We start from the raw sequence: 13230 nt of genomic DNA on the forward strand, positions 1-13230 counted from the left end.
AAGTATAAATAAGCGGTTGTTTTTAAACTCTTTCAATTGACTCTTTTTTTTTTTTGTTTTTCCCCCCAGTTTTGATTGCTGTTGGATTTTTTCTATTTTCGTCCCATCTGGCAAGCGCGGTTCATTGTTACTCCAGTATCTGATACTGCGTCCCCTGAAGCATTCCAATGGTTTGGACCAGGACCCGGCCGGCTGCTTAATACCGATTTTACGATCCTGTTGAATAACATCCTCCTCTGTTTTGCACATACTTTTATAATTTTGAATGCGTTTAAGTAAAAAATAAAACAAATTTTAACAAAGTGCTTAAATAATGCAACCACAAGCTGAAGCTGCACAGAAGGAGCAAAATTCTGACTTCAGAAGACCAATAAAAATAATTGGACTCAGAATCCAGGCCAGTAATTTCTGGGGTTTAAGTATTTTTGAGATTCCAGCTTAAAACGATTTTTCTTCCCCAAAATTATATCCAGAAGGAAGAATCCCGATGGCAGAACCTTCTGATTATGCTTAGTAATACCTGTCTCATGTTCTCCTACCAGCTACTCCTGTGAAAAAGGAATCCTTCTTTGGCTCTGTGGAAATTGAAAACTATCACAAAGTTTATTCACGAGTCTAAGCCTGATAGCTGGTAGGAAATGTATACATAGGCTTAATTTTCAGTCCTTTCCAAGACACAGTTTTTACAAAGGCCTTGCTGGAAAGCTATCACAGAGCTCCAGCTCCAGATCTCAGCTTTAGATTGAGATCTTCTGCAGCAAGCCAAGACACTTCCCAATTAGCTACTATTATGATAACCTATTAATAATTATTTTCATCTGGAAAACATGTTTATTTGTTGGGGTTTTTTAATGTTATGTTCTACAAAGAAGATAGTTACTGGGATTAATGATTCCATGAGGAAAATATGTAATGCTTACCGAGCCACGAAGCTTTCCCTCTCCAAAATAACTATTTATTTTTAATTTTATCCAATGAACTTCTATGGTGTCAGGCTTTTTGCATCAGATTTATTTCATCATAGTAACCTAAATTGGTTCATTATACATTAAGAAAACAGGGTACTTTGCGGTAGTAGCATGTTGAAGTTTGAAGTGTTTATGAATGGAGGGAGAAAAATAAAGATTAATTTTTTTTAACCAGGTAATCAGGCAGGGGTGGCTGAAATTGGATGAAGTTTTAAACTACATTTTTCTTTCAGAAATTACTTACTTGGGCTTACAAGCCAGACGGGCAGGTTTTCCCAGTAGCATTCTCAAACTAGGGTGAGGAATAGTAACTCTGGAGCCCAGCCAATTCCAATGTAAATCTGTTTTGTTCGGGAAAACGAGCCAAATTGCTTTTATACAACATCTCAATGTTTCATGCGACCTGTGATATTCTCAGCTCCAATTCCGGGTGTCAAGAAAATCAAGTGGGTGTTTTTTTGGTTTTTTTTTTCAATTCTGAACGACAGGCACAGTCAGAGCAACAGGGGCAAGCACTTGCTGTTAGGGACGAAACGAATGCAGAAACGCAGCTCGGTTCTTTAAGCTTTGGCCAATATTTGGTTGGTGCATCTGCTCTGAGAGGCAGGATCAGGCCCCGAACAGAGGGAATCGCTGTAACTCTCTCTTACAGTCAGCGCAGAGCCGCTTATTCACTGAAATGAAAAGCTGGGCAATAGCCTTACGTCCGAGACAGCCGTCAGACTGTCTTGCTAGATTTCATTTAAAGCCCATGAAAGAAAATTTGAACTATTTATTAAGAATGTCAGGAATGACAATTTCCTCCTCTCTTAGAAGAGATTGGCACGGGTTTCAATGGGGATGGTTACACCCAGGCTTATCGCCCGATGCACAGGGAACTGTCACCGGCTGACGCCGTTCCTTATTCTCCTGCAAGGATTTTAAATCACCCGAGGTACACAAAGAGCGTCCACTCTGACCGTAACCGACGTGAACTTTCAATCACTGTTCACATAATACTCCTGGCATCACATTATCACTGGTGGCAACTGAACTTATTCGAACTCAAATATTACACAGCAAACAAAGTTTCGGTTAATTTTCCTCTAGTGAAGTATCAAAGGAAGCAATGCCCTTTGAAGCAGCTACCTTATGCTTTAGGCTTTATACAAATGCTACAGAACAGCACCTCAGAAATCCCGTACCAAATGCAAACAATCCCCACCTTTGGAAAACAAACCCCTGTTCGAGGAGTAAACAGAAGCATACATTAGTCACTCGCTCCAAAGATGGGCAGCCAACGGAGGTGATGAGATTTAACCTCGAAGACCGACTAATAGCACGCAGCATTCCCGAATCACTCCATCGCTTAAACGATCCCGAGCACCTGGATGTCACACGACATACAAGCTTTACGTCCGTGTGCAAGTGACCAGCTACTAGCAGCCGCTTATGGTAAGGGGCTCGGCGACGCTCCCCGCCAAGCTTTTCTGTATGAATGGGGACTGTTCTCTCTCAGCCGCTGGATTTTGACCTTGAAACTCACACAGTTCACTGTTATGATTTCTAGCTTCACTACCATGGCCAGGAACTGAACTACAGGTTTGTTTTTATTAGCTTCTCTGCCACTTTGCCAGCTATTCATTTGAATCTTCTAAACAGTCATCTCTGAATCATAATGCAAATTCCATTTACTGAAAAGGTGGAACCTTTAATATAACAAATGAACATGTTTAATGACTGATACTTTTAGACATTACAGCATCTCTCATGTTTTCAGTAAATGGATATAATTTTCTCTGCATTACCCTATTATTATTCTTTGCTAGCATTACGAAGCTACGTTCTCAGCTGCGGGTGTTTTCCACCAAGTGCATTTTGAAGACAGCCCAAACAACACAATTTAAAAGACATCTCCCTCTGTATCTTCAGCTAAAAATGCCTCAGGATACAGAGGGATTGGGTTGGTATCTTATTCTTAAAACGTATTTATTGCTTGCACCTATGTTTCAACGGGGCCATGCTCTTCCACGATTGCTGACTGTTTTTATATTGGAAGAATACGTACAGATGCATTTCACTTCAAAGGCAAATAAAGGCTGTTGTGTATAATCAGGATAACTTCCTCGGTCTGAAGCCTGACCTGTCTCCCATTTGGAATAAAACATTTGGAGATCGAGCGAGCGAGCAGAAGTGGGTCACCTTTGTAACTTTCCCGAAGCACGCTCGTAACTCCGTTCACGTTTGAAGGAGCCACGCATGCAGCCACGCTTCAGGAGATGGCTCGGATGCTCACATGGGGAGAGAGGGAGGGGAAAATGGTGAGGAGGGGTCAGTGAGCCCTGAGTACTCAACCTGAGCCAGAGAGACACCATCGCACGCATTGCTCAAAAAGGTAGTATACAGAAACCAACTTAAGCGCAGTAGACACTATCGCTTTGATTTGTGAATGTTACAGCACCGAAGTGTCCCTAAACAACACTGTTGTGTTTGGAACACCGTAGCCTTGTGCTCTAACGTTACTTAAAGATATGAATGAAACAGAAGAAAAATACCTAAGTAAATACCATATGAAGTCACATGGAAGACGTGACAGTTTATCATTCTTGACCTTAAAAGAGAGAAGCCGATCTTTCCTCCGAGCTTTTTCTGAGCAGCAGCTCACCAGCTTCTCCTCTGCAGGTTTGACTGGCCTCGCCCCCCCACCCACGCACAGGGACTCCGCTCACAGCGACGAGGGCAGCGCTTAAACCAGTCTTGCAATAGAAAGGTAAACACGATTGCTCGGAATTTATGGGGTTTAAGATTATGGATCGGAGCCAAAGTGTGAAGCTGTGAAGGGTCCTTCTGTTGGTTTTACGGGCTTTTGGGTCAAGCTTTGTACACCTGCCCACTCACATGTGGCGTGAGCCGCACGTGTCAGATACTATTTGCAGCTTCCTAACAACGTTTTTATATGGTTCTAGTCTAAGTCAGCTTCGACTCTTATTTGTCACTTAGGCTCTTAAGGCCTTTTTATTTACTGTGTACTACTGGTTATCATAGAGATACAGCGAGTCAGATATTAAGCTCATCGGTTCTGTTCCGGTCTATGCTATCCACCTTGCAGGAGCATGTTAAATAACAGGACTACTGTATATTGTTCTATATCTATTTCAGAGAAAGAAAGGTCAGAAAAAGTGCCTTGTGCCTTCATCAGGTCATGATGAACCCATAAATTTTTTAGACCTATGCAGGAATTACTTTAATTTTAGGTTGACTCGCTCTATTACAGACATCAGCTTTTGCAGAGAATGCCTGGGAGCCCCAAGATGGTAATGAGTCTTTACGCAGGCTGAGATTTCTCATTTTAAATTGAAAATATGCTATTTAAATTTAAACATGGGTAATATTGTGCTGTTCTAAATTTGACAGGACAGCTGTTGGAGTCAAAATGTGACTTGCTGCCTATATGATTTTTTTTTTACATGAAATCTTACTGTTTAAAAATTGAAGTGACATGGAAGACAAGCTAGGATAAAGTAAGAAAAACACACAGCTAATTCTGTGCCTTTGGAATTGGCCTATGCCAGATAGTGCAGCATTCCCTGCCACAGAAAACCCGATAGACACTGTCTTCAAATTCCCTCCACGTAACCAGAACTCGGCATAACTGGTGATCACGGCCAAAATGTAGTCGAGAACAAACACGTACCTCTTCCACTTCTACCCACGAATCGGAGGTCGTTGAACCTTGCTACTTGGTTTTTCATGGCGGCTGTGGCATTTCTGAGTTCTGCAGAGTAGTTTTCATCGTTTCCAGCCATGACCGTTACCAGCGTCCCATCGGGCACATCTCCCAAGGCCACCACCTACGAAATCAAAAAGCGGAATCCTTACGTGACATTTATTTTCAGATGCACAACATCAACAAGTAATGTGATAAAATAGGAAAAATCAGCAACAGCAAAAATCTATGTAGATTAAAAATCTTTTTGGGGAAAACAGGAATTGCTTCCATTTCTAGTTTGCAGAGCTACGGAAAAGTTTTTATATTGATGCACATCTGAAATACAAAGTATGATGTCTACTCCAACACGAAAAATACATGAAATAAGCTTCCCAAAATATACTTCTGTAATTGTCAATAAATAAATTCAAGCAACAGGAACCGATTCTGGTCTGATTTACATCAGTAGCTTTACTTTTAAGCCACAGCGAAGTCAGCACAACCATGGAAATGTAAAATTCAAGAGAAAACAAAACCAAGCCGGTCATCTCATGGACGCAGAGGGTCAGAGTGCCCACAGCTGCACCAGTTCCCTATCTTTTCTTCCAGCTGCTCTGAACAGAGCTGCCCCGGCATAAATTCAGAATAAGTCCGTGGAAAAGCAGGCCTCAATCAAATGTTTAATCATAACTTACTGAACAATTTCTTTTTTTCCTTTAGAAGCACGAAAGCAAACCATGGACTTAAGACCTCACCCGCGACCTAATGGATGGAAACTGCGATCTGAACTGATGAAACCTGCAATGGCTCAGACGAAGGCTTTTCACCTGGTCTGAAATGTTTGCGCTGTAGCTCCTTGGTGCCAGCATCTACCAAGCAAATATTTAGGAACACAGGATTCGCTGCATTTCTGATGGGATGTGCTGAGAGATATACAGATTTCTAACCTTACATTTTCTGACTTGTATCTACAATGTTCACATTGGTTAAACTACGAAAATTTTAATTTTATCTTATCTTCTTGAGCAGGACTGAATTCCCAAAACAATGTTACCCTGCTATAATGAATGGATGTCTGGTGTGTCTCTAGATTTACTCTGGCAAAAGTAAGAGCTTGAATTAGGTCGTCTATCATACTTTTTTTAGATCCTGTTGCTGTTCCCCCAATTAAGTCTACAGTAGCGGCCTCAGGACTACTACCAAAAAAAAAAAAAAAAAAGAAAAAAGAGAAAAAAAATCTAGCTAGTTTTTATTTCCTCTTTTACACATTCTAAGAGGAAGTAGTCCTACATCATGTCCTCTGAGTTGCAGCTTGATATTTTTCCTTCCTCTTAGAGTTTTTCTAACTTATGTCCATGCAGTTAGAATTGGCTCAAACTTGTCACAGCCCGGTCTTACTTCTATTCGCACCGTTCTTTCCAAACAGGATCAGCGGCTCCTTTACTCGATCGGTCTCTGATGCTTATTCCGCAGCCATGGCTACCTCCCATAACGTGAGCGAGGTCTCCAGTCTCAGGTATTGCACGGCCTTTCCTTCTATACGTGGCTGCATTTCTCACTTCAGTGCTCTCCCATTTGTCACCAATAACCCTCATTTTCACTTCCACATGCAAAGTTAAAATCACTGTGTCAAAATTCCCTCTTTACGTATCTATTTCAACTTCCTCTTTCCCATTCCTCTGCGGCCCAGGCTTTTGGGTTTTTTGTTCTCCTCTGTGTGCCGTAATGCGTTTCTGTGGCCTGTGCTACGCTCAGCGTTGCGCTTTTCACATTTCCCTGATCTTGGCATAAAATAGACCTGCTTGAAACATTGAAGCCAGTGAGTTTTCTCCTTGCACAGCATTGTGTCATGAGGCACGCTGGCTCACAAGATCAGCAACGGCAAACCCAACGTGCTCACCCAGTTCTTAAAAAATTACCGTAAAACCTTAATGCATGCACATATATTAAAGACACAAGAAAGGGAAAGGGGAAAATCGGGGCATTACCCTCACCTCCCTATGATGCAAATGTTTGCATGCTTGTTTAAGGAAATATATGCTAGCATTTTGAGGGATGAAAAGCCTTCATGAATCCAGGGTCAGTTGTCTCTTACAGAACAAATATTTTAAATCACCATTTTCAAAGTACACTGAAGGCAACCTCAGTGATAAGACACGTGAAGAAAATATTAGAAACAAGTAGAAAAATTACACAGCACAGAAAAGAAACTAGAGTTAAAAGTCACAGACAATAGAAAAAGAAATACAAACATTTACATTAGAAAAAAGACTAAACAGATAAGTTGGAACTTGCTGACTGGAGTTATCTAGTACTCTGTTGTACTCTTTAGCTCTTAAAAATATGTATTTCCAGAGAAGCGAGAAAAGTATCACAGTCGCAGCGCTGCCGGGTATCTAAATTACCTACTTCTGCTGCATCAATCAAACAAAATTGGCCTTTTAAATTAAGATTTAGATTATTTCCTAACAGCGTTTGGACAATGAATCTATATGGCACCTTATTAGAGTTGTCATGTATTTTTCTCTAAGTTTCTCAGAATCATTCTTTATTTTAGAAAAAAAAATGCACAGAAATGATCATTTTGATTTGAAATAATGTCCTGATCCTAAAGATCAAACATCATGAGTGATTTTTTATAAGGAAACGTGAAGAGAAAACTCTCTCTCTCTTTTTATTGATGCAAGGGCTGTTAGCAAATGCTTGATAAATCTCAGCGCTTTTTTTGTCAGATGCAGGTAGGATACTGGCAGCATAGGAATGATCTGAACTGAATTTTCTAGTTCTTGTTCCAAATGATCTTAAAAAATCACGACTTTTAAAAATGCCTTTGCGAATATTCAATATTTAGTGTAAAACCAATGAGATTGTTTTATACGTGGCAAACTATTTCAGGACTCATTTCGCAGCGGTCCACGGCGGGAGAGGGTATTTTTGGGGGGGGGAGTGAGGAGGTGGGGTGGAGGGGGACGAGGAACATCGAACGCCCCGGCAAGCAGGTGCCTCCCAGCCTCACCATTCGGGAGCTCATAGGGAAACCCTCTCCCGGATTTTTTTTTTTTGTTTGGTGTGTTTTGGGGGTTTTTTTGTTTGGTTGGTTTTTGGTTTTTGGGGGGGTTGGTTGGGGTTTTTTTGGTTGGTTGGTTGGGGGTTTTTTTTGCTTGCGTGTTTCTAGGTTAAACTACCTCAGTGTTACAAACGCTTGCTTTCGTCTGTTTGGAGAACCTGACCCTTTACTCTGTTTGCAGAAGTTGGGAGCGGGCTTGCTAGTCAAAACGGAGGGCTGCACGAGCTGCGGGGGGCGGGGGGGGGGAAGGAACGAGAAATGAGAGCGGCGTTAGATACCTCTCGAAACCAGCCCCCGAGGTTTGTTTTCCGCGGGAACCTGTCACATAAGCAGGGCAGCCGCCTGCCGCCAGAAGCCCCCCTGCCCGGGGAGGCGAGGGGGAGCCGGGCCCGGGTCCCTGACGGAGCCCGCGGCTCCCGGCGTCTCGGCACCGGGGCGAGCCGGGGCCGGGCGGAGGCACCGCTTTCCGCCGGCGGCTTGGACGGCCGGGCAGGAGCAGGAAGAGCCGCCTCTTGTCCTCCCCTTCCCCGTTCCCCGCCGGGAGATGACCGGGGCTGGGAGCGCGACCCGGACACGGCCACGCGTGGCACGGCGGGGAGCCGCCGCGGTGGACTCCGGCCGCAAGGGACCCCCGGGAGAAACACCGGCCGCACCTGGGGACATCGCTTATCTCCCTTCCCGGCGGGGCGGAGCGGGTTTTCACGCCTGCTCCACACCGTAACTCTGCCTTCCAGGAGGAGAGCTTCCCGAGTAATTAGCAGCAGTTGCCTAGTGCGTGGGTGACAGTATAATAATTAATCTAAATGTGTGAATTTAGGAACTGACCCTGCCGATTAGTTCCTCCCTTTCCCCAGACTCATATATGCGTAAACCAAGAAGACTCTCCAGACATAATCAAACTTTTCCCTAAAGCCGCCTCCTCAGCAGGATTTCCCAAAGCTCTGGGAGCTGAACTGATTCCCTTGTCCCTCTTTCCTCCTCCTCCAAAAAGCCATCGGAAAGCCTCGAGTCGCCTTCAAAGAAGTTGTACTGAGGCGGTCGGTGTTTAGCAGTGACCGCAAAAGAAAGCACGAACTTTACGAATCCCGATCCTAAACCTAACCCTGGGGCTCCTAGGGAGCTGCAAGTCTCTGCGGCTCCCGCTTCGCAGAAAGGATAACGAGAATAATTACCTTTTCCTTTCCCTGCTCGGAAGCGTATCTACATCAATAGCAAGAAAACCAGCGCATTCAAGAAGTTAGCGATAGATCCAAGTCAAAAAAGAGCTTGACCAAGGCGGGAGGGGAGGAGGATGAATTTTGCTTCAACCCGGGTAACGGGAATGCAGGCCGGGTAAGGGAGGAAAGCGCAGCAATTATCCCCCCCGCCGCCCTTCCCCTCCCGCAGCCGGCCGGGGGGCACCGCTCGGTAGGGCTCCGGCCCCGGCCCCGCACCGCCCCGCAGCACCGCCGGCGGCGGCCCGTGGCGGGGGGGGAAGCCGGGGTATGCTTCCCCCTCCATCTTTTGCCGCGGTTTTACTTGGGCTACCGAGTACAGATTTAGCAAGGGGCTCTGGAAAGAGGAGAAGTCCAAGCGGCCGCAGGGTCTGCCCAGGGTAGGCCCCGACATTCGCTATTACAAGAAACAGCCGGAAAAAAAAAAAAAAAAGGATGAAAGATGTGGTTTTTCCTAAGAGCCCTTGTGGCCTGGCGGGGGGAAGCCCGGCATCTCCGGAGCGGGGCTGGCCGGTGCCGCCGGGCGCTCGCTGCAGGCGGGTCCGCGGCGTCGGGCGAGTGTCCCCGGCCGGTGGCAGCCCCGGCAGGGCGCTTCACCGCGGGGGCTGCCTGCAGAGGGACCCGCCGCCGCTGTGGGCGGCTTCTGGGGGAGCCCGGGGCTCCTTCAGTTCCGGGACGCCCGCATCCGTCTGCAACGGGCTGTGCCGGCATCTGGTCCCCAGGGCAGCCAAACTCCTCGGGTCTGGCCCAGGTTTTTTTGTTGTTGTGGTGGGGTTTTTTTCTTTCCCCTTGAGCAGAGCCACCCCTCACTACCAGAGTTATGAATGGGCCGAAGAGGGAGGCTGCGGCTGGAGGGAGCCTGCCCAAGCTCATCGCCCGCCCCAGCCGCCGGGGCTCGCTCCTGCCCGGAGCCCGGCCGAGAGCCGCGCCGCGCCGCGCCCGCTCGCTCCACGCCTTCCCACGCTGTCGAGAGTGGCAGCGACCGCGGAAGGAAGGATGGAAGGAAGGATGGAAGGAAGGATGGAAGGAAGGATGGAAGGAAGGATGGAAGGAAGGATGGAAGGAGGCGCAGGGCCGGCTGCGCCCCACCGCCGGCCGGGTCCCGGTCCGGGTGCGGGTCCGAGCCCAGGGTTCGGCGCCCTGTGCCCCCAGCCGCGGGGCGCGCAGCCTGCCCTCCCCTGCCCTGCCCTGCCCTCCCCGCCGGCCCAGCCCGCCGCCCCTGTCCCCAGAAACGCGATTTTCGGGAGCCGGCAAACGTACCTTGAAGGCGATGGGCAGCGTCTTGTTGCAGCGCCAGTGGGTGGGCAGCACGGAGCAGAGGAAGTTGGGACTGTCGGTGCGCACCAGCTCCCCGGGATGATCCGCCAGGACCTCCACCATGCTGCGGTCGGCGCTGCGCAGCTTCCCCGGCAGGGCGCCGCTGTGCTCGGCGCCGGGCAGCGGCAGCGGCTCGGTCATCTTCCCCGGGCTCAGCGTGGTGGAGGGCGGCGTGAAGCGGCGGCTGGTGCTGGTATCTACGGGGATACGCATCACAACAAGCCTTTTGAGTGAAAGACCTCCACAGAGTTTTTACAAAACAGCGAAACGAGCGTAACTCTTCAGCGATCTGCTCTCTGGGGACCAACATAAACGGATACAGGCTGAGGACTCGGGGGAAACGTGTTTCTACGCCAGTCCCCAAAGTTAATTTTTTGCTGAAGGCGGCTGAGATAGCGAGCACGCCGAGACTTAACTCTTGGCTTCCTGGCGCGGCGGGACAGATCACGTTAATCCGATAAGCGAAAGGGTCGTCCGTGCGGGGCTTTACCGCGACGCCTGTGCATCTAGTCTGCAGCCGTGACGCAAAAAGTTATCGGGGGGAAAGCTCCTTCCAAACTCCCAAGCACCGTGGAAAAAAAAAATAGGCAAGTCAAATACAAGACGCGGTCAGAAACACATGCAAAACCTGGGCTTCCCAGACAGTCAGTTGCCTATCAGTTTCTTCCAGGTGATTTCTCTACAGTCCCAAGAGAAAACAAAATACATCAACTTCTTCCGTAGGCAAAAATCGCTCTTTAAGAGAGGGAAATTCGGGGTCAGTCTTCAGAGAAGGCAGTACACGAGCTAGACTTTCTGATCAAAGGTCAGCTGGCTACAACTGTATATATATTCACGTACACACACGCACGCACACATATACTGTACTTCATAAAATATTTACAATATAATCTGTAGAGAATTTAAACACAACGGGAATCCATTAATGTTCTCGGCAAGATTTTTTTTTTAAAGCAGCCTTGAAATTCAGCTTCAGTAGTTTGGTTCGCGGTGCTCTAAGAGTACTCGTGTCATGACCTTTCAGTCATTCTTGAGCAAAAATAAGAAAAAGAAAAGAAAAAATAAAAAGCTCAGTGCATGGCATTCAAGCTTTAAATCTCTATCTTTGTACTTGTCTTTGGTATAACGTCTTTCATCAATTTAAAGAAAGGTCGCAGCCGATCGCAAGCTCTGAGGCTAAAAGGTCCACAGCTGAAAACTTGTTTTTGGGGATGTTGGTTAAATTGTGGGTTCTCTCTGTGGTTTTGTGTGTGCAACAGCGCTCTCTCTCACTCACGTCCTGCTCAGCAGTCAAACCAACAGTCTGCAACAACTTCGGCAGTCATTGCCAATTCTTTTTTTTTTTTTTTTTTTTTTTTAGTATCTGAGGCAGTCTTCCTCTAATTCGGCCACAGGAACCGGCTGCTTAACAATATTTTAACCGCAGCAGGTGGAAGCCTGCTTTCGGAAACATGGCTTTTCTCTCGACCGCCTCCAGCCAGCGGGATGGATACTGCCAGCCTGCGCGGAGAGCCCCCACGCACACGCACACACTGCAAACCAAAAGCAAGCAACCAGCAATAATAAAAAAAAAAAAAGACAAGAAAAAAAAAGACAACCAAAACCCACTACTTTTGAACGAGTGAAAGCTTTCCTTCCGCAAAAGAGTAAGTAGGTGGCGGCGGGCGGGGGTGGAAGAGCCGCTGACCCCCACGGAGAGAGACGGAAAGAACCGGGGAAGGTCAAACCCCCAAAGTTGCCGGCCAGGGTTAGAAGTGACAGCCTCCAGCCCAGACGACAGCTCAGAGAAAGCGCATTTCCACAGCGGAGATCTCTCGGGTCTTCACGTGAGCCGCAGGGAACGCAGGCTTCCAGCCGACCGACAGACCGACCGACCGGCCGGCCGCACACAGCGCCGGGGCACCGCCGCTCCGCCGGGCCGGGCCGGGTCAGGTCGGGTCGGGTCGGGTCGGACCCTACCGCGTCGCTCCGCGCCCCGCCGCGTTGGGCTGGGCTGGGGTCCGCGCCGCCCGCCCGGCGCCCCGCCGCCCCGCGCCCGCCGCCGCCGCCGCCGCCGGGATGAATGGAGGTGGCCGGGAGCGAGTTGGCTGCGGCGGGCGGAGTGCGGAGGAATGTCATTCCCCCGGCTGCTTTGCATACGGGGAGGGCGCCGGCCAATCACAGCCCTTTCCGGGAGCAGCCAGGGCGCGGCCGCGGGCCAGGGGCTCCTGGAATTGGCGCGCCCGCCGCCGCCGCTACTGTGGGGCGCGGGGGGTGAGCGCCGGGTCGGCGGGACGCCGCGGACACCGCAACCGCGCACCCACGCACCCACGGGAGGACCGCGGGCTGCCGCTCAACGAGCCCGCCGCAAAGGCGCTGGCGGCGGGGTCCGCCGCAGACATGTGCAGGGTGCTCCGCCGCTGAGGTTTGCCGGGGGGTGTTACGGCAGCTAGAGCGGCGCGACCCCCGCCTCTGCCTGGCCCCACCGCAGGTCCCGCTTGCCCGTCACTTACGGACCAGCTGCCCCCGAGGAGCGGCTGGTGCCCGCAAGGTGCCCGCGGCGCCGCGGACGCTGCCCCGGCACACGCCCGGGCCCCCCGGGCGAGGTCCCGGCGGGGTTTGCTCCGGGGGCGTTTCCTCCCTCCGGAGGGGCTCGCAGCCGTACAGCGGGCCGCGTGCACCGGCAGCCTTCGAGGCAGCTGCCACCGGGCTGGCGTCCCCCGCCCGCCCTGCTGCTTCCCGCCCCCGCGGACAAAGAAGGGATAGCGTCCCCGAGGGGCGCCCATCGCCGCCCGACATGTCGGGGCGACCGCCGGCCCCCCAGCCGGGGAACATTCCCCCTCGGCGAAGCCCAGCCACCGGCCGGGCCTGCCGGCAGCACCACCGGGGACGAGGCCAGGCCGGCGGGCGGGCAGCGCCGCACGGGCAGCAGCGGGCCGCCAGCGCCTGCCTCGCCAGCCGCCCTGGGCCCGCGGAGCCGGTAGCGAGGATGCTGGG

The 13230-nt window shown here is 49.7% G+C and overlaps 1 protein-coding gene across 5 annotated transcripts in view; it reads right to left on the reverse strand.

The window, feature by feature from the left end:
- RUNX1 (RUNX family transcription factor 1) overlaps nt 1–13230 on the reverse strand; it is a 175724-nt gene that overhangs the window by 66727 nt on the left and 95767 nt on the right. For 4 of the 5 annotated variants that reach the window (XM_054839994.1, XM_054839984.1, XM_054839967.1 and 1 more), the window contains exons 3-4: nt 10198–10451; nt 4642–4798 (exon numbers count right to left, since the gene is read on the reverse strand). In XM_054839994.1, coding sequence (XP_054695969.1) covers nt 4642–4798; nt 10198–10451 — 411 coding nt within the window. Of the gene's footprint in view, nt 1–4641; nt 4799–10197; nt 12322–13230 lie in introns of those variants that run through there. The other variant, XM_054839976.1, reaches the window with a different exon arrangement.

Source organism: Grus americana, chromosome 1 (assembly GCF_028858705.1).
Source record: "Grus americana isolate bGruAme1 chromosome 1, bGruAme1.mat, whole genome shotgun sequence".
In the NCBI taxonomy this organism is placed as follows: domain Eukaryota; kingdom Metazoa; phylum Chordata; class Aves; order Gruiformes; family Gruidae; genus Grus; species Grus americana.